The 21,822-nt window shown below is 57.7% G+C and overlaps 1 protein-coding gene across 8 annotated transcripts in view; it reads left to right on the top strand.

Moving 5' to 3' along the window:
• COLEC11 (collectin subfamily member 11) overlaps nt 1-21,404 on the top strand; it is a 33,505-nt gene extending 12,101 nt beyond the window's left edge. For 2 of the 8 annotated variants that reach the window (XM_053201291.1, XM_053201295.1), the window contains exons 3-7: nt 3,793-3,864; nt 15,757-15,828; nt 19,299-19,352; nt 20,446-20,541; nt 20,684-21,404. In XM_053201291.1, the coding sequence (XP_053057266.1) occupies nt 3,793-3,864; nt 15,757-15,828; nt 19,299-19,352; nt 20,446-20,541; nt 20,684-21,093 (704 nt within the window). In that variant the 3' untranslated portion in view covers nt 21,094-21,404. Of the gene's footprint in view, nt 1-3,792; nt 3,865-6,448; nt 6,558-15,756; nt 15,829-19,298; nt 19,353-20,445; nt 20,542-20,683 lie in introns of all 8 variants that reach the window. The other 6 variants (XM_053201292.1, XM_053201296.1, XM_053201294.1 and 3 more) reach the window with 6 other exon arrangements.
• The last annotated feature ends 418 nt before the right edge of the window (nt 21,405-21,822 follow it).

Raw genomic sequence — 21,822 nt, 5'->3', positions numbered from 1 at the left:
GGGGAGAACGAAGTTTGAGGGACTTTCTAACTATCTGAGGGCGACCAAGAAAACCCATGTTATTAGGAAGACTCATGTTTAATGATGCGTGTTAGTCACCTTTCCTGCTTTAGGAAGAGGGGTTTGTGGGACACGAGGGGCCGTTCGGGGCTGTGAGGGTGTGTCGGTGCCTCAGATACTTGCTACGCACGCCGGTCCGACCAGGTGAGACGCAGGCGCGTGAAGCTGCTGGAGAGCGGGCAGAAGTTGTGCCATCAAGGAGTTTCAGGCCAAGGACGTGGCACGGACAGCAGATTGCTGCTGCTGCACGTGCGGCGATGGACGCTCGCCCCCGCCGGGACCCTTGCAGTAGCACACTCGCTGTTCTGCCCCGACACGGCGGGTGGACCCTGTAACGGCCCTGGTGGCTTCATGTGGCCCTCAAGCCTGAGGTCTGAGCGCTGGCTTCTCCCCGCCCTCGTGGGCTCCTGTGGACCAGTCTCTCCCGGTCTCCTGGCCCCTCACCTGTGCAGGCGCTGCCCCCCGCCCCCGTCTCACACACCCTTTTCCCTGTTCCTTGCCTGGCAACAGCCCGTCTCAGTTAGAAGTCCCTTCATCAGAGGGGCCTTTTCTGATCGCTCAACTGAATTATGGCTTTTTCAGGTTGAAATCGTTGCCTCATTTTATCTCACTTTATCTTGCATCCCGCGTTGCAAATGACGATTCTCATGTCCACCTGACTCTCGTTCACGCGCAGGAAGCCTTTACAACCTCCCGCTCCTCTTGGGTAGCCGCCGCAATTCCCTCTTCATTCTCGATGTTCCGTGCGTCACTCCGACACGGCCAGGTTGTTTCTGCTCGTCTCTCCTGCGTGGTTCTCCGTGGGCGCTTGCCACGTGCTCTTTTACACCTTCCCCTGGTGCCGGGAGGTCCCAGCTGTTAAATCTGCACACTCTCACGGCTCCAATGTCTGTTCCCCCTTTTCTGGAATTCCTTTAAGGTGGATAGTGGAACTGGTGGGGCATTTCTTCACTCTCAACTTGATAGCTTTATTTTTATTTTATTTTTTTAAGTCCAAACAAAGCTTTCCAGTTCTTTATCTCATCGTGTTGCATTGTGAAAAAAAAAATTCTTCAGCCTCATTTCTTGTTTCAGGAGCTAGCTTGTATCATGGGCCGTTCTGCTTCTCGGCCTTTCTGTAGAGTGATTCCATTTAAAAATTAATTTCGTGTACAAGATCTAGTTGGTTCTTTTTCAGTGCTTTTTCATTTTGTTCATAGATACTTATTCTCTCATCTTTTGTTATTTTTAAAGCCGTTTATTTATTTATTTTGAGAGATAGACAGAGTGTGTGTGGGGGAGAGGCAGAGAGAGAGGGAGACACAGAATCAGAAGCAGGATCCAGGCTCTGAGCTACAGGGGTTCAAAGTCATGAACCGCAAGATCATGACCTGAGCCGAAGTCGGACGCTCCACCGACTGAGCCCCCCAGGTGCCCCATGTCTTATCTTGATGAAGATATTCAGTGTGTGATTTGAGAGCAGGCTCTGACTGCCCCAAGAGTTCTGTTCCTCTGCTATTTCTCTTTCCTGACGTTGGTGTCCCCAAATGTCTGCACGTTCTTGGTGGTGAGTTCATCCTGTTAGTTGGTATTTCCCACTGGTCTCTCAATGTGTCTCCAAGAATTGCTGTTGTAATAATTTCCTCTCTGAAGAAAGACAAGCGACTCAGAGATTTAAGGGCCACGCATGTGTGCTAGGCTTATGTCAGCACACCCTTCACCGGGGGGCTGGCCAGAGCCTTCCTGGCTGTGGCACGGAGGTGACGGTGACATGCCAGCTCTGTCTTCTAGTTTTTGTTGGCACTCGCTTTGCTTGTCTCTTTGTTTACTTAAATTTTAAAAATATTTTGGCTTATTTATTTATTTTGAGAGAGAGAGAGAAAGAGCACAAGCAAGCAGGGGAGGGGCAGAGAGAGAAGGAGAGAGAGAATCCCAGCAGGCTCTGCAGTCAGCACAGAGCCCAATGTGGGGCTCGAACCCACGAACCGTGAGATCGTGACCTGAGCCAAAATCAAGAGTCTGACGCTTAACCGACTGGGCCACCCAGGCGCCCTCTCTTCGTTTACTTAAATTTAAATGGAACGTCCCCTCCTTCCAGCCAGATGATCAGTTTTGGGAATCCCGCTGGGGAACCTGTAACCCAGTTAAGCGTCTCCCCATGTGTGAGTGCCTAGGAGAGTCGCAGAGGACCAGAGTTACGCAGACGCTGGCGGGCATGGTGCACACCTGGGCAGGTGCCCCGTCCGCAGGCGGCACCCATGTGCTCTCATAGGAGGAACACCACCCCGATTAGGTGGACGAGCCACATAAAAATGGCTGGGATGTGGCACGAGGTCCCGGCCTCCGGAGAGAAGAGGCAGCTGGTGAGGGAACTGGGGGTGCAAACTGGAGAGTCAGGTGAGAAGGTGGCCGTCAACGCGGGGGCTACAGACCTACTGGGGATGACGGCTTTAGAAACGGGACGTTATTTGTAACCACATTCAGCTTGTTGTTGGTTTTGGGAAGGGAAATAACATCATCGGATCTGTGTTTTAGGTGTGGGTTGGGGGGGGTGGGGGAGGACTGGGGGGACCCTGATGTCCCCCCAACATTGGGACCCTGTCCTCTGCTCCAGCCACGCCTGCACCGCTCCTTCCGGGTGCCTCCGCGTCCTGTGCCCGTCTGTCCTGCATGGGCAGCCTGAGGGCAGTCACCAGGGCCAGTCTGACGGGGACAGAACACGGACAGGACAGGGAGTGGGCCAGTTAGACCTCACAGACCCGGGCGGGGGTTGCATTTAGCTGATGAGGGACACAGAAAAGCAGAAGTGACAGCTGGGCCCGGGCTTGCAGTCTGGGAGCATCAGTGTGGCCACCGGAACTAGGAAAGTTGTAGGACGGACTCATCCCTGGGGAAAAGCCATCGGGTCCATTTGTGGCCAGTGTGGGGTCTCAGGAGACTTTACAGCCCATCTCCCTGTTTCAGTTCCGAATGAAATCAGCAACAGATAAAAGAACAGCGGGTGACTGCCACCAAAACATGCCCGGACCCGTGATAAAGGCGGGGGCATGTAGTGTGGGGGGAGAGCAGGACACATCTGGGGGCACACAGAGTGACTGAGAGCAGGACCCACCTTGATAACGAACTGAATCAGGCGGATGTGCCCACCTGGTCACAGGTGCCCGGCCCCCAAGCAGGAGCATGTGCTGTGGGGGTGGAGGTGGCGGGGTGGGGGTGGGGGGCTTGTGCTGAAGGGACCAGGCGGTGCTGACATGGGCACCTGATTATTCTTCCCGGGTGCATCAGCCAGACGCAGGGTGGGTGGCCAGAAGGACACCTGGCCATGGGGGATCCGAGAGACCCCTGGGCCCCTCAAGTGGCCGTGGGGGCGGAGGGGCAGCTGGGCAGTCAGAGAGGGTCTCAGAGAGGGCTGTGCACCAGAGAGCGAGCTGGCCCGGAGGCATGACTGGAGAGAGGGACACGCAACATCCCCGGAGGGAAGGTGGGGGGCGGAGGCAGAGCCCACACAGGTTTGGGGCGGGGCAACTTGAGATCTCGTGATGGGGGCCTGGAGGAGGGGTGAAGGCCTGTGGGGGTGGGAGATGGTCGGAATGAGAGATGAAATCTCCTGGGGGCTGGGGTGGGGGAGAGGAGGCCACGGGGCCTGGCTGGTAGCTCAGATACGGTGACAAGCCGTCTGTTGTCAGTCCTCTCCATGTCACACTGCAGCGTGAGCCCAGAACGAGGTCCTAAATGCGGTGACTTCTTCCACAGGGGATGCCGGACAGAAGGGGGACAAAGGTGCACCCGGACGGCCCGGAAGAGTCGGCCCCACGGGAGAGAAAGGTACCCGCCCCTTCCCCCCTCCCTCCCCCAGGTCTGGCCCTTCTCGGCCCCTCAGAGATCTGCCCGAGAGGAAACAGCTGGTGCTCTGGCTCCTGCAGGAGCCACGGGGTGGGGGGTGGGGGGTGGGGAGTGGGGGGGCGGGGATTCGAAAGGAATTCGACACCTTGGAGTGAACCAGGGTGCAAGAGTGCCCCTTCCCACATAATAGGGTGGTTACGTGCATGGAAATTCAGTCCTGGCCTAGCCCCTCACCAGCGTCCTCTGCAAAATGGGGATCATTTGTGAACATCACACATATAAGTGCAATTGTGAGACTGTGCAACGGTTATGGAGAAATGCACGCAGTGACGGAGGTGTGCCAAAAGTTATGGAGGATTTCAAGCAGTTTTGTGGAGGTGTGTGAGCAGATAAGGAGGCGTGCGAGCAGTGATGGCGGTGTGCAAAGGACCAAGTGGACAGACTTGGCTGGTGTGTGTGGGGCTACACAGTGGCTCCCCCACCTTGGCTAAAAGACCCTAGTTGCAGACTCTGCTTCCTTCTTAGTACAGCAGTGGCATTGTCCCTATCCCCCGGGGGCCGTGCTGAGTCCTACAGGAAATAGATCGTACCCGCAAAGTCGCTGCCCAGTAAACGGGGTAGAGGCGCGTGCCAGCGTATACCCACTGTGCTCTGGGAATTACGCTGCCATCCGCCCAGCTGGTCTCCCAGTCGATCCCGTAACACTGGAGAGCTAGGTGGTTTCCAGTTTTCAAAGTTATTACAACATGCAGATAAAGGCCATTGAGCATATACAGTAAAACCTTGGATCGCGAGTAACTTGTTCTGCGAGTGTTCCACAAGACGAGCAAGCATTTCCAATAAATTTTAACTTGATAAACGAGCGATGTCTTGCAATACGGGCGGTACGTGACACTGGATGTCACGTGATCACATCCGAGCCAATGGTTCTTGAAACTCGCTTTGATATACGAGCGCTTTGGATTACAAGCGTGATTCTCGGACAAATTATGCTCACAAACCAAGGCTTTACTGTGTGTTCAAGCATATGCACTACTTTTTCACTTTTTTGAGGTATGATTTCTGGACATGCTCCTTTTGATGCACGAGTCATGAGTAGGACGGCTGCACACACCTGGGAAGCCCCTGGTCACGTTCAAGACCCAGAGTATTTTGGTCACGTTGCCTCCATCATCCCTGATGATGTTTATTTCTTGTTTTCTCCTTCACTCCTAACAAATTAGTTAAAAAAATAAATGAACTATTCTCATAGTTCAAAGTTCAAAGCCTACTCCTTCTCAAAGTTCAAAGAAACTCCATGCTCCCTGGCACCGTCCCCCCCACTGGGTTGATTTCTCTTTTCAGAGATAGTCCGCGAATCGAATCGGCAAGCACGTGTACGCTCTATTCCTGCCTCCTTTTGTGCAGACGGTTACACTGTACACGTATTGATCTGCATTTCCCTCTTTCACTTAACAATATGTCCCCGAGATCATTCTATGCGGGCACGGACGTGTTTCCCGCCTCCTCCCCCGTGGTGACGTGGGATTCCGCGTGTGGACTCATCCTGCTTCAACTGGGCTCCATTCCTGGAGGGGGGTTTGCTGCAGAGAATGATCCAGTATGTGTCCTTTTTAAGCGTGTATGAGTACGGCTTGAAGGTGAATTTCTAACAGTGTGATCGTCAGGTCAGCGTGCTCAAGCATTTGACATTTTGGTCGATCTTGCCCTCCCAAAGGATGGAGGCAATGCGCCCTCTCACGGTCAACACAAAGAACCGTCGCCCGACGCCCTCGCTGAGGTGGGAAAGCTGTCAGTCTGACCGTAGGAAAATGCCGCCTTAGGAGGCTTCACTTTGCTTCTCTTATTATGAATGAAGCAGAGTCACTTTTCGTGTATTTAAAAGCCATTTGTATTTCTTTTCTTTTGGTTCTTCTGTTGTGTCTTTTTCAGCCTTTAAAAAATGCTTTTGGGTTCTTTTTCTTCTTGATGTGTAAGATACTTTTCCTACCTCTGAATATCTCCTTAGAATACGTTTCCTCAGAATACTTCAAAAAGGCTATCCGTGCGTACCTCTCTGTGCACTCTTCCCGTTTTCTGGAGCACTCCATCCGTGGAGCGGGAGTGAGGGAGGCAGGAGCCCCTCTCCTGGGGCCCCTGCAGGATGCCAGCCCAGCTGACCGGGAGGAGAGCCGGCCCCGGGGGGCGGGCGGGGCGGGCTCCGTGGTCAGCTTGTGCTTCGCGAAGTGCTTGGGTTGTGGTAACAATCTCAGAACTACAGGGCTTGCTGTTTTTAGTTCATTACCATACTTCTCAGGAAAGTCGAAAGTGCTGTACATGTACCTCTAATTTTATTACTGAACTAGTGATGAAATTTACACAGTGGTAAGAGGATGTTTCTCTGCTTCTTTGTGGGGACGATTCTATATTGTGCAGCCGGGAAGTGGGCTAGCTCCCCAATCCTAGATGCTCACAAATTCATCTCACGATCCCGTTTCACTGATGTGTCTTCCAAGTCACCGTGTTTGAGCTCAACAGGCAAGTGGCAGTGAAGTCCTGCCTTCATGAAGTAACTGCCCTGTTTCAGCTCTCTCCAACGCACAGCAGTAACAGGTGCTCTGATAGAAGGTTCATGCATACCGGAAGTGAGAAAGTCAGCCATACTAAAATCACCCAGAGACTGCTACTTATTTTCGGTAGGTTTCCTTTTTTCGTGCTTTTGTTTGCTTTGTTGTGATTACGTTGTTCACATAAATTTGCATGCTATTTCTTTTGTTTACCTTGAGAGAGAGAGTGAGTGGGACAGGGGCAGAGAGAGAGAGAGAGAGCTACAGAGGAGCTGACAGAGAGGGAGAGAGAGAATCCAAGCAGGCTCCATACTGTCAGCACAGAGCCCGACGTGAGGCTCGAAACCACAAACCACGAGCTCATGACCTGAGCTGAAGTCAGATGCTTAACCGACTGAGCCACCCAGGCGCCCCTTCCTCGTTCCTTCCATATTTTTGGTATTCTGGACAAAGACCAGGAGCTGATTTTTGATGTTGGCGCGTTTTATAAAGGTGGCTGGACCTACAGCAGGTGTCCCTGGGGTGAGGGTTTGTAGTCTCTGGCCTCCTGCAGATACCCCGCGTGCTGACAGCACGCTCACGGTCTGCGCTGGACGCGGAGAGAGCTGTGGGCGACCTCGGAAGTGCCAGGCCCGGCTCCCCTGTAGCAAAGCTCCCAGGAAGGATGAGCACAGCTCCCGGGGCCTCCACAGACCCCCTCCCCCCGGCCTCTGTGCAGCACGGGGTGGCAGCCGCTCAGGGCCTGAGGGTCCTCCCACCCTCTTTCCCGCCCTCCCCTCCTGTCCGGGAGGGTTTTGGTGGCTCACAGCCACGGCTCGGCCACACCCTTCCTGGTGCCTGGTCTCCAACACCTGTAGCTTCCAGAAGGCTCTTCTCTCCCGCGGAGATGCACGCGGACAGCAGCGAGCATTGCAGGAACCGCGGGTCCGGGACGTGTCTGCTCTTAGCACTCCGGGCACCACCTGGGCGTGGGCAAAGGGACCGCCGCCTTTTTTCATTTCTCGGAATCATTTTTTTCCGTGTAAATATTACTGGACTCCTTGAGAAGTATAAAAAGTTTATTAGTTTTTAAATCTCTATCACACTCTACTGGTGACCGGTGCTGCCGTTCCGAGCTTTCACCCGGTTGCCCCGACGCCGGCTTCCTGCCCACAGCACCGCCCTGCAGCTTCCTCAGCTGTGACCTGGCTGTGCCAGGTGGGGCGCCGTCCGGGCCTCAGGGGTGGGGTCCTCCGCCCTTCTCGGGGTGCTCCCGCTTGCACACGTGTCGTCCACCTGCCTCACGGTGGCTGCTGAGGGTCCCCAGAGCCTCTCTCCAGCACCTGGTCCAACCGCTGCCAGGAGGTTCACGTGCAGAGCCTCGCCCTCAACTTTCCAACCCACTTTCTCATCTGAGGCTCCGCAGCCTTGGGTCTCGTGAGTGCTGATGACACCCTGAGCCTCCTGTCCTTCTGGCTCAGTGTCTGGGCGAGTCCCTCCCCTCCTCTCTGTTCACCACTGCAGGGTGGGTCCCTTCCCCGACGAGTCATTTTCCACAAGTGCGCCACAGCAGGGCTTCCTCCCTTTGGGGAAGTCCCGGGACTGGATGGATCTATGGTCCCAACGCTGCCTATGGGGCTCAGCCCCTCCTTCACATCTTGGGCAGATCGCTAGGAGCCGCTGATGGGGGCCTGCTGCCCCCCACAGTGGAGAGAGTGCCCCTCACCCCCGGGGCTGCTGCTGGAAGTGCGGGAGGGACCCTTACATCGCCCTTTGCCTCCGCGGCTAATCCGCTAATCTCTCTCCCTCCCCTTCTCCCCATTCTGTTTTGTTTCATGGCATGTTTAAAATACAACATACTACGTTTCAGCTAAGGTAGAAAATTTTGGACACCACAAAATACGTATGGATAACATGAGATTGTTACATAAAATTTTATTTTAGAGAGAGTGCACGCATCTGCAGAGAAAAGGGGGGCAGAGAGAGAGGGGGTCAGAGGATGCCAAGCAGGCTCCGTGCTGTCAGAGCAGAGCCCGACGCGGGGCTCGAACCCACGAACTGGGAGCTCCTAACCTGAGCCAAAGTCAAGAGTGGGACGCTCAACCGACTGGACCACCCAGGAGCCCCCGGATGAGGTTATCTGGATGAAATTCACGCAGCGAGGTCCTCTGCCTTCGGTCAGGTGACCCGCCAAGACGGCTCCACAGTTCTCACATCAGTGCCAGAAGGATGACACAGACACTTAGGTCAGCGACTCTCAAACTTCCTCTCTTTGTGAAGCAGCGCGAGTGTCCCTAGCGTGGAGCACCTGTAGGCGGAGGGGGTCCTGCGGGCTCCGGGACGTCGTGGGCCCTCCCGCCCCCCCCAGGCTGCCGCCTACTCTCAGGGCTTTGCAGGTCCCGAAGACCATGGGACTCGGGCTCCATCTGGCGAAACACGCGAGCTGCTCACGCTTGCAAACTGCCTCTGGCATCGAGGCCTGAGGGGCATTTCTCCTGGGGTCCTTCGGAAGAGGCCCCGCTGGTGACTGGCCTTTAATGGCAAGTCCGCCCCGTGCGTGGTGGGCGTGACCCACCCGCTTTCATCTTGGTCTCACGCGAGACCGGCGCTTGGAAAGACCTCGATCAACCGAAAAATAGTTTGAAATTCAGCCTCTTCAAATATCTTTGAAATCTGCGGTGACCCTGTCCGCTGCGCCGAGGGCCCCAGGGGTGCAGACGTGGGTCTGTGGGTCTGTGGCCAAGGATCGGGCCACGCAGAGCTGGGTTCCTCTTACTGGCTCTGCTCCGCTGCTGCTTCTCAAACCGTGGTGCACAAGGGAACCAGCCGGGCCCTCGTTACAGTGCTTCCGTTCCGGAGGCGGCTGAGACGCGGGCACCCGTCGGCAGGCGCCCAGGCGGTGCCGTTCCTGCGTGGAACAGCGTTCCAGCGTCTGCACTGCAGGTCGGTCGTGAACATCTGCTCGCCCTCACCTGGGTGCCCTGCTCATCTCGGATCCCGTAAAGTGCAACCGCGTCCCGTGGGGCCTCTGGCGGATTTGCTGTGTGCTGGGGCGGGGGGAGGGGCTCGGGTGGGCACACGGAGCGGCCCCCCTGCCAGGGGGACTCAAACAGGAGAAAGTGCCCGCCAGCCGATGGATGCCTTTTCTGAAATAACAGAGTCCAGCCGAAGGAGCTTCAGAAACCTCCTGCTGTCCTTTGTCCTTTACTGAAGTAAGCGTAATTTGCACATTTCTAGCCTGCACAGCGAGGTGGAAACCGTACAAGGCTGGCTCTGCTGACACGGCCTGCTAAGTGTGTCATCCACGTTTTGAAGGCGCCCTGCTAGGAGGACAAGATTAGGGGGCCCCCCGGGCCGCTCCCCTTGGAAGCCAGGGCCCTCCTGGCACGCCAAGGTGGAGGGTGACCCTGTGTCGGTGACAGGCTTTCTGGGCTCTGCAACGTGCACATTACCCTTCGTTAAAAATCGCTGAGGAAGTGAATTCCGAGTGCCCTCTCTCCCGTCTCCACTTCAAAGGACTGTGTGAGATCTTCATTAAAATTAATCAGAATCACGTGCCTGCTGTGCTCTGCTCCCGCTCCTTCGTTCCTCCTGTGTGTCTAGAGGACAGACACGCTCTTGTACGCTTCTCATTAGTGGGACGGGACGAGGGAGGGACATCACGTCAGCTCCCGGCTCCCTGGGGAGCCTCCGCCAGCTCTTCAAACTTACGGGGACGGGATCCAAGTGCGTCTGGTGCATTTCCAATCACCTCCTACATCCGAGGCAGGGAAATTTGTTTGCTTTTTGCAAAAAGCTTCTTGTCGTTTGGAGGGCAAGAAAACCTTCCCGGAAGCAGGCAAAAAGGCCAAGAGCTCTCGTTCTCATCGGTGCTCCCGTGAGAGCCTCCGGGCTTATTACCACACTATTTCTCCGCCCAAGAAACGTCTGCGAGTGAAAACAAGTCAGCTGCACAAACCGCCCGGGATCGCTATGGAGAATGTGCTGACCATCTCGGGGGAGTTTAATGGTTCTTACCTTTGTGTCTCCAACACACCCAAGACACAGAACGTTCCTCTTGGGAACGGTAGCCACCCCAGGGATAGGTCAGTGCACAGGGGCTGTGGCAGGGGGCGAGTGTGCAGGGGGCCTCCTGGGTGCCCTGGTGGTCTGGGTTCAAGCCCAGCCAGTGCTTACCAGCTTCACAACCTCGAGAGGTGTGAGGATAAAAGATACGTTTGTGTTCGTGCACTTGTGCACACACACGGGTGTATGGGTTGTGCGTATGCTTCTACGTGTGTACGTATGTTGGAATAGGCATGTGTATGTTGGCACGTATGTGTGTGCACACAAGGACACGCGTTTACACCTGCATTTATGTTGGCACGTATGGGTGCGTGCTTGCACGAGTGTGTCATTTGTGTATATGTGCACACGCGTGTGCACACACATACTTGCACACTTGTGTATATGCACGTGTGTGCGTTTGTTCGTGTGTGCATCGCCCAGCACCGGCAAAGGATGGCTCTGCTCATTCTGCCCAGTGAAAGCAGGTCTGCAGCGGGTGGGAGCCGTGCATGGAGGTGTGGAGTCTCTGACCGGCACTCGGGCCTGGTGGTCCCCAGGGCCGGCCCTTCCCCACACCGGCCCTCCTGTAAGGTTGTTGCGGTGTGTGGCACGACCGGGTTTTGCCACGTCTCAGGGCCTGTGGAGGGGGGCCCGGTGGAAGAGGACATTGTTGAGGGCAAAAGGGACAGTCTGGCGATAGGTAAGGCGGGGCCAACTGGCAGCTGTCCTGGGTCCCCATGGCCAGGTGTCCTCAGCCTCGGCCGAGGCAGCCCGGGGTGGGGGGTGGTGTTTGTCTTCCCATAAGTCCGTGGCATACTTTCAGCCCCGCTCGCTCGTGGCAGTGTAGCCTTCCGGGTGTGACTGGCTCCACGGGAGCCTCTCTGGCCCCTGCCCCTCAGCCGAGGTGGGGCTGGAGAAGGAGACCTCAGTCTGAGCGGAACGCACGTCACCATGTGCTCAGCGACCCAGGGTCCGCTTTACAGAGAGGACCCAGAGGCTCAGAGAGGACCGTAACTTGTCCCAGCTTGCATGGGCAAAGGACTGCGATCGGGGTTCCATGTGCTGGGTCCGTGCTCCAGGCCACTGACCAACAGGCCTGCCCGGCTCGCTGTGTGACTCGAGGTGGGTGGCGTTGCCTCCCTGAATCCCAGTTTCGCTGGGGGCAGAGAAAGCGTACTGGACTGTTAGCGCTGCCGCGACAAATACCACGGGCCCGGGGCTGTAAACAGCAGCTGTTTACTCTCCCGCGGCTCCGGAGGCTGATGTCTGAGACCCGGGTGCCAGCGTGCCGAGGGCCCCATGACCACCTCTGTCACCCTGCTCCGTGAGCTGCGCGATGCCCCTCCTGGCACCCATTTTCCTCAGAGCCCCCAAGGCACGGTCCCACACTTCTCCAAGGGCAGGGGCCGGGGGGGCACGTGACAGCAGCGACCTTAAATCGGCGTTAACGTTGGCCGTGCCATTCGGAGCTGGGCCAAGAGCCAAATGCTCTCAAGTTACTGCCGGGTTTTAAGTTACCCAGAAGGCAGGATGTGTGCGGACCCTCAGGGCGCGTTTTCCGCTGATGAAATCAATCGGTAATTAATCGTTCTGTGGAGGTGGGGAAAACACTTCGCGGCCACGCACCTGCAGGCAGGCACTCTCCTCTGGCTCTCCCCACCCCTTCCCTGTGCGGGAGGGAGGCGAGCCGTCTGGATGGGGGCAGAGGGCCAGGTGTTGTTTTCAGTTTCTCTGTGCGGGGCAGGGGGGGCGGGGGTAGGGCTCAGGGAGAATCCCCTCCCACATTTCGGGGTGGGATCTTCCCAGCGGCCAGCAGGCTCTTCAGTCACGTGATGGGGCCGCACTCACGTCCAGTCTGTGCTCTACTGTGGCTCCCAGTCTCCTCTGTCGTGTTCGGGCTTTTGAACAGGAAGGCGCACTCCATCATCCTCTGGGATCTGGCGGCCCTGCCCCTGTGTCGGGGGATTCAGCGGGGGCCCAGCCGGTTAGCGCAGGCGCAAGCCTCCGGGTCTCTCTGGGCCTCTGCCTTCCCATCTGGAGACAGGGTTCGGTCGGGCGGTCTCCACCGAGACGTCCTGCTCTGGACGCTGCCTTCGTGGGAGTGCCGTTCGAGCTTGTGTGGTGTTTAGTGGGCCTGACCTTCCCCGTGAGGACGAGACACCGAATGTCCCAGCAGACTGCTGTCACGGCTGACCGCTGAGTGAAAACAAGCAAAACAACCTTAGGTGTGGGGGACTCTCGACAGTTACAGAGGCACACCATCCTGACACCTGTCCTGCGGCCCAGCCCAGCTTCTCCGGCACTCGAGATCCCTCCCGGGGCCCCAGGAAGGGGGCCCCGTGGAGAGTTGGGGGACAGCTAGGTTAGCCTTTGGAAGGGAGGCCTGGGGAATGAGGCCGGCAGCGGGCGCACAGGCCGTGCGCAGCACTAACACTGTCGCCTCCCAGGGAACGTTGATGTTTCCGCAGCACGCTCTTTGCAAGAGGCTGAGTGGACACGCCACAGTCACCAGGAATTAATTCCTCCCGGTGCCGGAGGCTGGACGTCCAGATCCGGCTGCCTCTGGTGAGGACCTCGTCCCCGGCGGGGGACGGCGCTCTTTCCCCCACCTGTATCTCTCCTTCCTACCAGGGCCCCACCCTCCTGCCCTCATCTAAGCCCGGTCACCTCCCAAGGCCCACCTGCAGCCCCCGGTTAGGGGTTAGGGCTTCAGCAGCGGACACTGGAGCGGGGGGGGGGGGGCACACTTCAGTTCCCTGCGGAGGTGATGGTCGGGCCGTGCTGGGACACTCTGCCTGGGGGGGGGGGGGGTTTCATCGCTAGACGAACAAAGACAGAACGGCCGTGCTCAGAGGAAGAGGCGGCCGTTCCAGCGAGAACTGAAACGTCAGGGGCGCGGCCTGGGGGAAGACGAATGTCGGGCGTGTTTCACCGCGGGCTGTGCGGAGAGTGACGCGGTGCGGGCGGCGCTGTCTGGTGCGGGATCACCGGGCGGGCACGTGCGGGGCTGACTGCTGGCCTGAGACCTGTTCTTGGCCGTCTTCCTTTGCTGCCCTGGCGGCTCGCGGTTGGGGTTGATGAAGGTGAGCCTGTCCTGTGGACCCCGTCGGCAGGATAGGCCGGCCTGGTGACCGGAGTGTGGCCGGGCGACTCAGGGTCGTCTGGCTGAGGACGGGAGGCAGGGCTGGCGACTCACGGGACAGAGCAGCGCAGATAGCGCTCAGCGGCACACGGACCGCTGTGCCCCAGGCTGGCGCAGTGGGGGCTGCCCCGCACTAGGGGGCGCCATCTCCGCACCCACCCTTTGTTGCTGCCCCACTGGGACCCCCACCCCACCCACCCCGGGCCTCATGCTCTCGCCCCGTCCCACCTGTCTCACTGGGCTCTGACCCTGCGGGCCCCCTCCTGCAGTGGGGTCCCCGGGGCCCGTCCCCTCGGGGCGACATCACCAGGCTGCCTGTTGCCAGTAACCGCGAACGCACCGGCGGGGGGCCCTCGAGGCACACTGAGTCATGGCCAGCCTTGCCCCACACCCCAGCTGCGCGGTCCAGGGGACCGCGCCCTTTCCCTGCCCTCCCCGACCTCCGCGTGCCCTGGGGGGTAGGGTCCCCTGCTGCCGTTGTCACCCCTCACATGGGCTGTCCATGACGTTTGGTACTGCTGCTCCCGCACCGTCCCGCCGGGGCCTGCTCCCCCGACCCTGTGTCTGCGCCCCCTTCCAGCCCCTTTGCGGGCCAAGCACCAATGGCATCCTGTCACTCTCCTCCCTGACTCCCACCCCCCTCCATCCTTCCTCCACCCTGGTCCATGGGTTCAGGCCCCTCTCAGGGCTTACTCACACCCTCTCTGGTTATTACACCCGTTACAGGTGTCTGATCGCCCCCAGATCTTCCCCGCAGGTCTCAGTCCTGTCGCCCGTGTCCCTGGCACCAGGCACAGCACGCAGTCCGCAGGACCTGTGGCCTGAGTCGCCTCTGTGGTGGCTGGGCCAGCCTGGCCTCGGTTTCTGTGGCGTCCCCCGCCTCCCGTGGGGTCTCAGATCTGCGGTCACAGCTCGGTCCTGGCTGTGTGTACCCCGGGCGCTTGACCCGGACAAGCCACTCAGGTCCTCTGCGTCTCCTCTGTGTCGTGAGTCACTCGTGTAAGAGAACGGGCCTGAGTGTGCTTCCTGTGTGAGCCTCAGCCAGCTGTGTGTGTGACGGGTGTGTTTCCGTTTGAGCTGCAGCTCGTCCGAAGCCTCTGGTCTCTGTCCCGAACTTAGGGAATATCGCAAAACTAAGAGCTCTTGGCTGGGAAGTCCTCAGGTTAAAGGAGAGGGTGGGCGTCAGGACAGCAGGACAAAGCCTCATCTGCGTCACACACAGTCCTTCCGACCACGTCTCTCCTACCGAGCTGCTTATGCTGAGTTTCATGTAGTTTCAGATTCTTAAATTAAAGCCGATCTTGTGTTTCTTCTACCGAATGTTCTGCGTGTTTGTTTGACGCTGGCCGGCTTGGCTTGTGGTCTGTGGCGATCACCAGCGGACAGGCAGGTATGGCTGCTGACAGTTTCAGGACACTTTCTGGGAGAAAGTCTGAGTGTTGAGAAAATCCCCCCGCTGACGTGATTGGTTCCGTGAATGGGTGAGGAGGGCCGTTCATGGTCTTAGTGAGCTGGTCGGCGAGGACGGTCGCATGGGGACTGTTACGAAGACGTCACTGGGGTCATGGCGTGAGGAGCAGTCACCGGGCCAGCCTGCGGTGATGGGAAGTATGGAGGAGGTGAGGGGCAGCACTGGTGACCCCCCCCAAGCTCTGGTGATGGGACTGCAGGTGGTGTGCAAGCCGGCCTCGCTGGAAGACTAGTGACCCTATGAGCATTCCCAGGATCCTCCTCGCCCTCTTCCTTGCCTTCCTTCTCCCCCACCAGCGGGTGGTGGAGGGTGACCCGTGTGCCCCTTTGCAGGAGTGTGGTCTGCTCAACTTGGTCTGGGGCCAGGTGCAGGAAGACGGGCTGGGACGGAGGACAGACAACCTTGTCCATGGACGTAACTGGAGGGGCCTCGACTGAGTTCAGGATTAGGGATGCACCGCGGGCCCCCTTCGTTCCATAGTGTGTGTGACTTTTAGGCGAGGAAAACATATCAACAGCGACCTGTGAAGAACCTTCCAGGGTCCGTCACATACGTGACCTTGAAGAGACTAAGAGGACAGATGTACGTTTTCCATCTTCTCTTGTGCGTGTGTGCGTGTGCGATGTTGAACAGGAGGCATGCCGGATTACCTACGCACCAACCAACTTTGATCTTGTTGTTTTCTACAGGAGACATGGGTGACAAAGGACAGAAGGGCAGTGTGGGTCGCCATGGAAAAATTGGTCCCATTGGTTCTAAAGGTATTTGCGACGCACTTCTTGCCCTATTCCTTCCCGGGCTCAGGGTGCGGGAGCTCGAGGATGGTTGCAGACTGGCCAGTCCCGCCTGGCGGCTGTGCTTCTGTGTGCTTTCTAACCCTAACCCTAACGTTTCAGTTCTCGCTGGAACGGCCGCCTCTTCCTCTGAGCACAGCCGTTCTGTCTTTGTTCGTCTAGCAATGAAACCCCCCCCCCCCCCCCCAGGCAGAGTGTCCCAGCACGGCCCGACCATCACCTCCGCAGGGAACTGAAGTGTGCCCCCCCCCGCTCCAGTGTCCGCTGCTGAAGCCCTAACCCCTAACCGGGGGCTGCAGGTGGGCCTTGGGAGGTGACCGGGCTTAGATGAGGGCAGGAGGGTGGGGCCCTGGTAGGAAGGAGAGACACAGGTGGGGGAAAGAGCGCCGTCCCCCGCCGGGGACGAGGTCCTCACCAGAGGCAGCCGGATCTGGACGTCCAGCCTCCGGCACCGGGAGGAATTAATTCCTGGTGACTGTGGCGTGTCCACTCAGCCTCTTGCAAAGAGCGTGCTGCGGAAACATCAACGTTCCCTGGGAGGCGACAGTGTTAGTGCTGCGCACGGCCTGTGCGCCCGCTGCCGGCCTCATTCCCCAGGCCTCCCTTCCAAAGGCTAACCTAGCTGTCCCCCAACTCTCCACGGGGTCCCCTTCCTGGGGCCCCGGGAGGGATCTCGAGTGCCGGAGAAGCTGGGCTGGGCCGCAGGACAGGTGTCAGGACAGGGCTCAGGAATGACAGACAGGTCAGCCTGACGAGCACATAAACTGTGGTCTCAGGGTTTGCAGCGGGCAGTGGTGGTCAGACTCACCTGCTGGCTGTGCGCCCACCAGGGCGGGGCGAGGGCTCCTGTCCTGGAGGGCGCACAGGGCACCCGGGAGGGGGATCCAGGGCTGGTGTGCTTGGCAGGACGGTCACTACCACTTCCGTAACCAGTTTAACGAGACGCCGGAGCCCCGTTTGACTGATGGAAGGATGGTGTTCTGGAAACGCTGTCTGTCCACCTCCAGCTCTGGTGATTTTTTGAAACTGTGGGGTGTCTCTGAGTGCGAACGGGGCCCAGGAAGGCAACAGCCAGTGAGGGCAGCCCTCTAGTGACGAGATGCCTGCACTTGCCTGGGTCCGTGTCGAGACCTCCTCTGACCGTACGGCCCTGCAGGGGCGGGCAGGTCAGGATGTGGCCTTGAGCCACACAGCCCCTCTGTCTCTCTCAGTCAGCAAACCCTCCCTGGGCCCCTGGTGTGCCCTGTGCTCTCAGTAAGCAAGGCCACGGGGGTCTCCCCACCTCCCCCAAGGGTGCTAATGAGGCGGCCGAGGCTGGGGACGACCAGAGCTTGGCAACGTGAGGGTGGGGCGCAGGGGGCGGGTCTGTGTGGTCTGCCCAACTCTGGTGCCGGGTTTCTTCTGCCTCAGTAACCTGCCTCGGGGGTTTGGGCTACGAGTGGGTTCGGGTGGTTTGTTCTGATCAGTGGTCACGCACCTCCCCCGGCCTCAGCCCGTCCCCGGCAGGTTCTCGGCCAGGAGTGTGACGGACGCTGCGGCCAGCTCAGCGGAGCTCAGGTGCTCCGGGGAGCACCTGTTCAGGATGGCCCACTCCTTACGTAAAGGGCACATAGATAGATACGCGTGGCACAGAGAGAGACGTGTGCTTTGCAAAGGCTCTGAAAAATCGCGGTAAAGCATTCCTAGTATAAGATCTGCCATGTGAGCTATTTTCAGGCGTACAAGTCAGTGGGATGAAGTACCTTTGTGATGTACCACCTTCACCACCGTTTGCAAAATGTTCTCATGGCCCCGGAGAGAAACTCGGTCATCGTGAGGCAGCGTCCCCCGGTCCCCTCCCTCAGCCGTGGTCACCACTACTCTTGGGGCCCATGACTTTGTGTGCTCTAGGTTCTAGGTCATTCACGTAAATGGAATCCTACTAGATTTGTCATCTGTGTCTGAGTTATGTCACAGAGTGTAACGTGTTCTAGGCTCCTCTGTGTTGTAGCTAGGTCAGCATTTCCTTCCTTTTTAAGGCTGAATAGTGGCCACACCGCATCTTACTTATTCACGTGTCTGTCGGCAGAGATTCAGGCTGTTTCCACCCGTTAGGTCCTGGTAGGTGCTGCGCAGAGCACCATGGATGTTGGCATACGAGTAGGGGTGTGTGTGCTTTTCACGTACAGCGTGTGCTCTGAATAAATGTCTGTGTCTCACCGCGGGACAGCTTGCCAGCAAGCCCCTCGTGCAGCTTAGTTTATGTGCTCGTCAGGCTGACCTGTCTGTCATTCCTGAGCCCTGATGCTGGTGAGAGTCACAGGGGTCGTCTGGATGGACCTGGCGCGCTCTCCCCCCTCTCCCCCCCCCCCCGACAGAATGTGCTGAGACTGCACAGAGGGAGGGGACACTGGTCCTCCACCGCCCACGCCAGCTGGATGTTTAGGCTCTCAGGGAGGAGAAGGCGCTGTAGGAGTGCTCACGCGCCTTTGTACATTCGTTGTGTATTTTATTGTTTTATTTTATATTTATTTTATCTATTTTATTTTTTTAAAGTTTATTCATTTTAGGGTAGCCAGGATGCTTGGTGGCCATGGTGGTGTCCAACCCCTTTCCTTTTTAAACAACATTTTTTTTTAACATTTATTTTTGAGAGAGCAAGACAGAGCACGAGTGGAGCAGGGGCAGAGAGAGAGAGAGGGGACACAGAATCCAAAGCAGGCTCCAGGCTCTGAGCTGTCAGCACAGAGCCCGACACAGGGCTTGAACTCACAGACTGTGAGATCATGACCTAAGCTGAAGTCGGACACCTAACCGACTGAGCTACCCAGGCGCCCCCCACCCCCCACCTTTCCTTTATAAGCTGCGGGGCAAGGTTGGGCAGGAGGGCTGCATGGCACATCCTGTCTCCAGGAGGCAGCGTGACAGGCCAGGTGGGGGCCCTGGTGCCCTTGGAGAGGGCTCAGGAAGGACTCTCTACTCCATTGGGGTGAGACTGTCCCCAGGTCCACCCCAGTGCCCACATGACACGTTCTCCCTGAGTTTCCCTGCCATCATGAGGGCACAGGTAGGAGTCAGGGTTAGTTGTTACTGACCCAGGGGGTTAAAGGTTCACGACATGAACCTACAAATTGTTCTATGAGACATCTGGGGTTTTTGGAGTCGATTTAAAGAAGGATCGTCTGGCAGTCTCTGAAATCTAGTGATAGGCCTGTGTCCCATGTCACATCGAGAGAGCTTGAAGAATTAGAGATCTATAGAATACAACTCTCTGTATTCACAGCAAAAAGAGGGTCCAGGGGAAACTCCTAGGATGTTACCATGGAAGAAACAACACTGTTATCCAGGGGAAGATCCTAGGACACGACACACGGAATGTTGTTAACCCTGATAATTCTGAACTTGAGTGACGTGTCCCAGTTCCACTTGGTGATTTTGACTTTGCTTGCCTTTTTCAGGTGAAAAAGGAGATTCTGGTGACATAGGGCCCCCCGGCCCTAATGGAGAACCAGGTATGGCGCAGAGGGCCCAAGGGTTTGTAAAAAAAAATGTATTAAAACTTGCACTTTCTCCCAATCTCATTGAAAAATAATGACATACCTCCCTGGAGAAGGTTAAGACGTACAGCACGACGGTTTGATTCACAGATACCGCAAAGCGGCCACAATAGGTTCCACTAACATCCATCTTCTCGTGTAGACACAATAAAAAGAAAAGACGGAAGAAAGCAGGACTTGCGAGGAGAGCTCTGGGGACTGGGTCTCTCGGCAGCCTCCTGTGTGCTACAGAGCAGTGTTAACTTTGTGTATCGGATCCCTGGTGGGCATTTATCTTAGCCGGGGTGGGGGTGGGGCGTCTGCACCGTCTGACCCCCTGCCTCCAGCTCCCCTCCCCCACCACACATGTAAGTGAGGTCCTGCAGGATTTGTCATTCTCTGCCTGGCTCACCTCACACGGCAAGAATGCCTTCAGGTCCATCCATGGACAAGGGAGGGGCAGGGAGAGAGGGAAAGACAGGGAATCCCAAGCAGGCGCGCTCCTGGGCCCTCATCTCCTCGGATGTTCTGGCTTCTCTGCTTCCGCACAGTCGCCGTCCCCAACCCCACAGTCTGAGTTGCTGCCACAAGGCCACCCTCCACCCACCTCCCCTCTTCCTTCCCACGACAACAGAGCCCGATTTTAAAACAGGTGGGTCTCTGGGGCACCTGGGTGGCTCCGTCGGCTATGCCTCTGATTCTTGGTTCCGGCTCAGGTCATAGTCTCACGGTATGTGAGTGTGGGCTCCACACAGACAGCATGGAGCCTGCTTGGGATTCTCTCTTTCTCTCTCTCTCTCTGTCGTCCTCCGCCCCTCCCCCACTTATGCGCTATCTTAATAAATACACTTTAAGGTACAAATAAAATAAAACAGGTCGGGCTTGGTCCTGTCCTGCTGAAGTTCCCGCACCCCTCCCCTCGCCTTGGGGAGGAAGCCCGCAATCTGGGTGTCCCGGCCTCCAAGGCCCGGCTTGCTCCTCACCGAATGCGCTTTGTATCTGGGCGGGGGGCTGCTACCCCGGGCACGGTCCCGTCCGGTCTCACTAACACAGGGGCCGGCGTCCGCAGGCATCCCGTGTGAGTGCAGCCAGCTGAGGAAGGCCATCGGGGAGACGGACAACCAGGTCAGCCAGCTGACGGCGGAGCTGAAATTCATAAAAAATGGTACGCGCAACCCCAGCCCAGGGGGGCGGGGCGGAGGGAGTACGGAGGGACTCGGGCGGCCGTGTCCCCACGTCCGCGTCCCGCGGGTGTGCGCGTGCGGCGCCCCGAGTGTGCTTACAGAACGCGAGCGCTCACTTTCCAGCACTGCCCCCCCCCGCAGCTGTCGCCGGCGTGCGCGAGACCGACAGCAAGATCTACCTGTTGGTGAAGGAGGAGAAACGCTACGTGGACGCGCAGCTGTCGTGCCAGGGCCGCGGGGGCACGCTGGGCATGCCCAAGGACGAGGCCGCCAACGGGCTGATGGCCGCCTACATCGCGCAGGCCGGCCTGGCCCGCGTCTTCATCGGCATCAACGACCTGGAGAGGGAGGGCACGTTCGTGTACTCGGACCGCTCGCCCATGCAGACCTTCAACAAGTGGCGCAGCGGCGAGCCCAACAACGCGTACGACGAGGAGGACTGCGTGGAGATGGTGGCCTCGGGCGGCTGGAACGACGTGGCCTGCCACGTCACCATGCACTTCCTGTGCGAGTTTGACAAGGAGCACGTGTGAGCGCGCCGCGCACGTGGCCCCAGTGGAGCAGTGCGCACGCGCGCGGGCCCCGATGCACCTGCCGCCTGCGCGGGGCGGGGCGGGGCGGGGCGGGGCGGGGTGGGGCCCCACTGGGGGGCGGGGCGACGGCAGCCTCTGAACCGCCGACGAGCGCCCGGGAGGAAAGAGGTTTCCGGGGGTTATTTCTCAAGTGAGGTTTTATCACTTGTATTGTAGCCAAGTCTCATTATGGAATCATTACTCAGAATTGCTCTTGCCTCTGTCCCGACTATAAAATAAAAGCTTAAACATGATAATCGTCAAGTACCAACGATGGTAGTGGGCTCTTGAATCACTGTCTTCCTTTGAATTTCTGTCTGGAAAAGAACCCACGTGACTCCAGCCAATAGTTCTGTAAGTGACAATAAAATCTATGTTCCTTTCCACTACTGTCCAAGCAGGGACATTTTGCTTGCTGCAAACGCAGGTTTCGGGGAAAGGAAAAGTTCTCTAGACCTGACAGGTGAGCGCCTGGTGTTATTGTGTCCAGGTTTCTCCAGGAGCTTCAGGTGTTACTGCCCAAACTTACCCCGAACCTAGTGTCTTGCGAAAACAAATATTAAGTGTCTCACGCTTCCCGTGGATGAGGACTTTTTTGGGGGGTTTAGCCAGACCCTCGTGCCTATGGGCAGGATCCGGCTCTTTGTCCCCTGGGCCCCTCTGCTGGGCAGCTCTCAACACAACGGCTGG

The sequence above is a fragment of the Acinonyx jubatus genome, chromosome A3, assembly GCF_027475565.1.
Source record: "Acinonyx jubatus isolate Ajub_Pintada_27869175 chromosome A3, VMU_Ajub_asm_v1.0, whole genome shotgun sequence".
NCBI classification, from domain to species: Eukaryota; Metazoa; Chordata; class Mammalia; order Carnivora; family Felidae; genus Acinonyx; species Acinonyx jubatus.
Note: the sequence above shows the minus strand (reverse complement) of the source record. Positions and strands in the feature narration are given on the sequence as shown.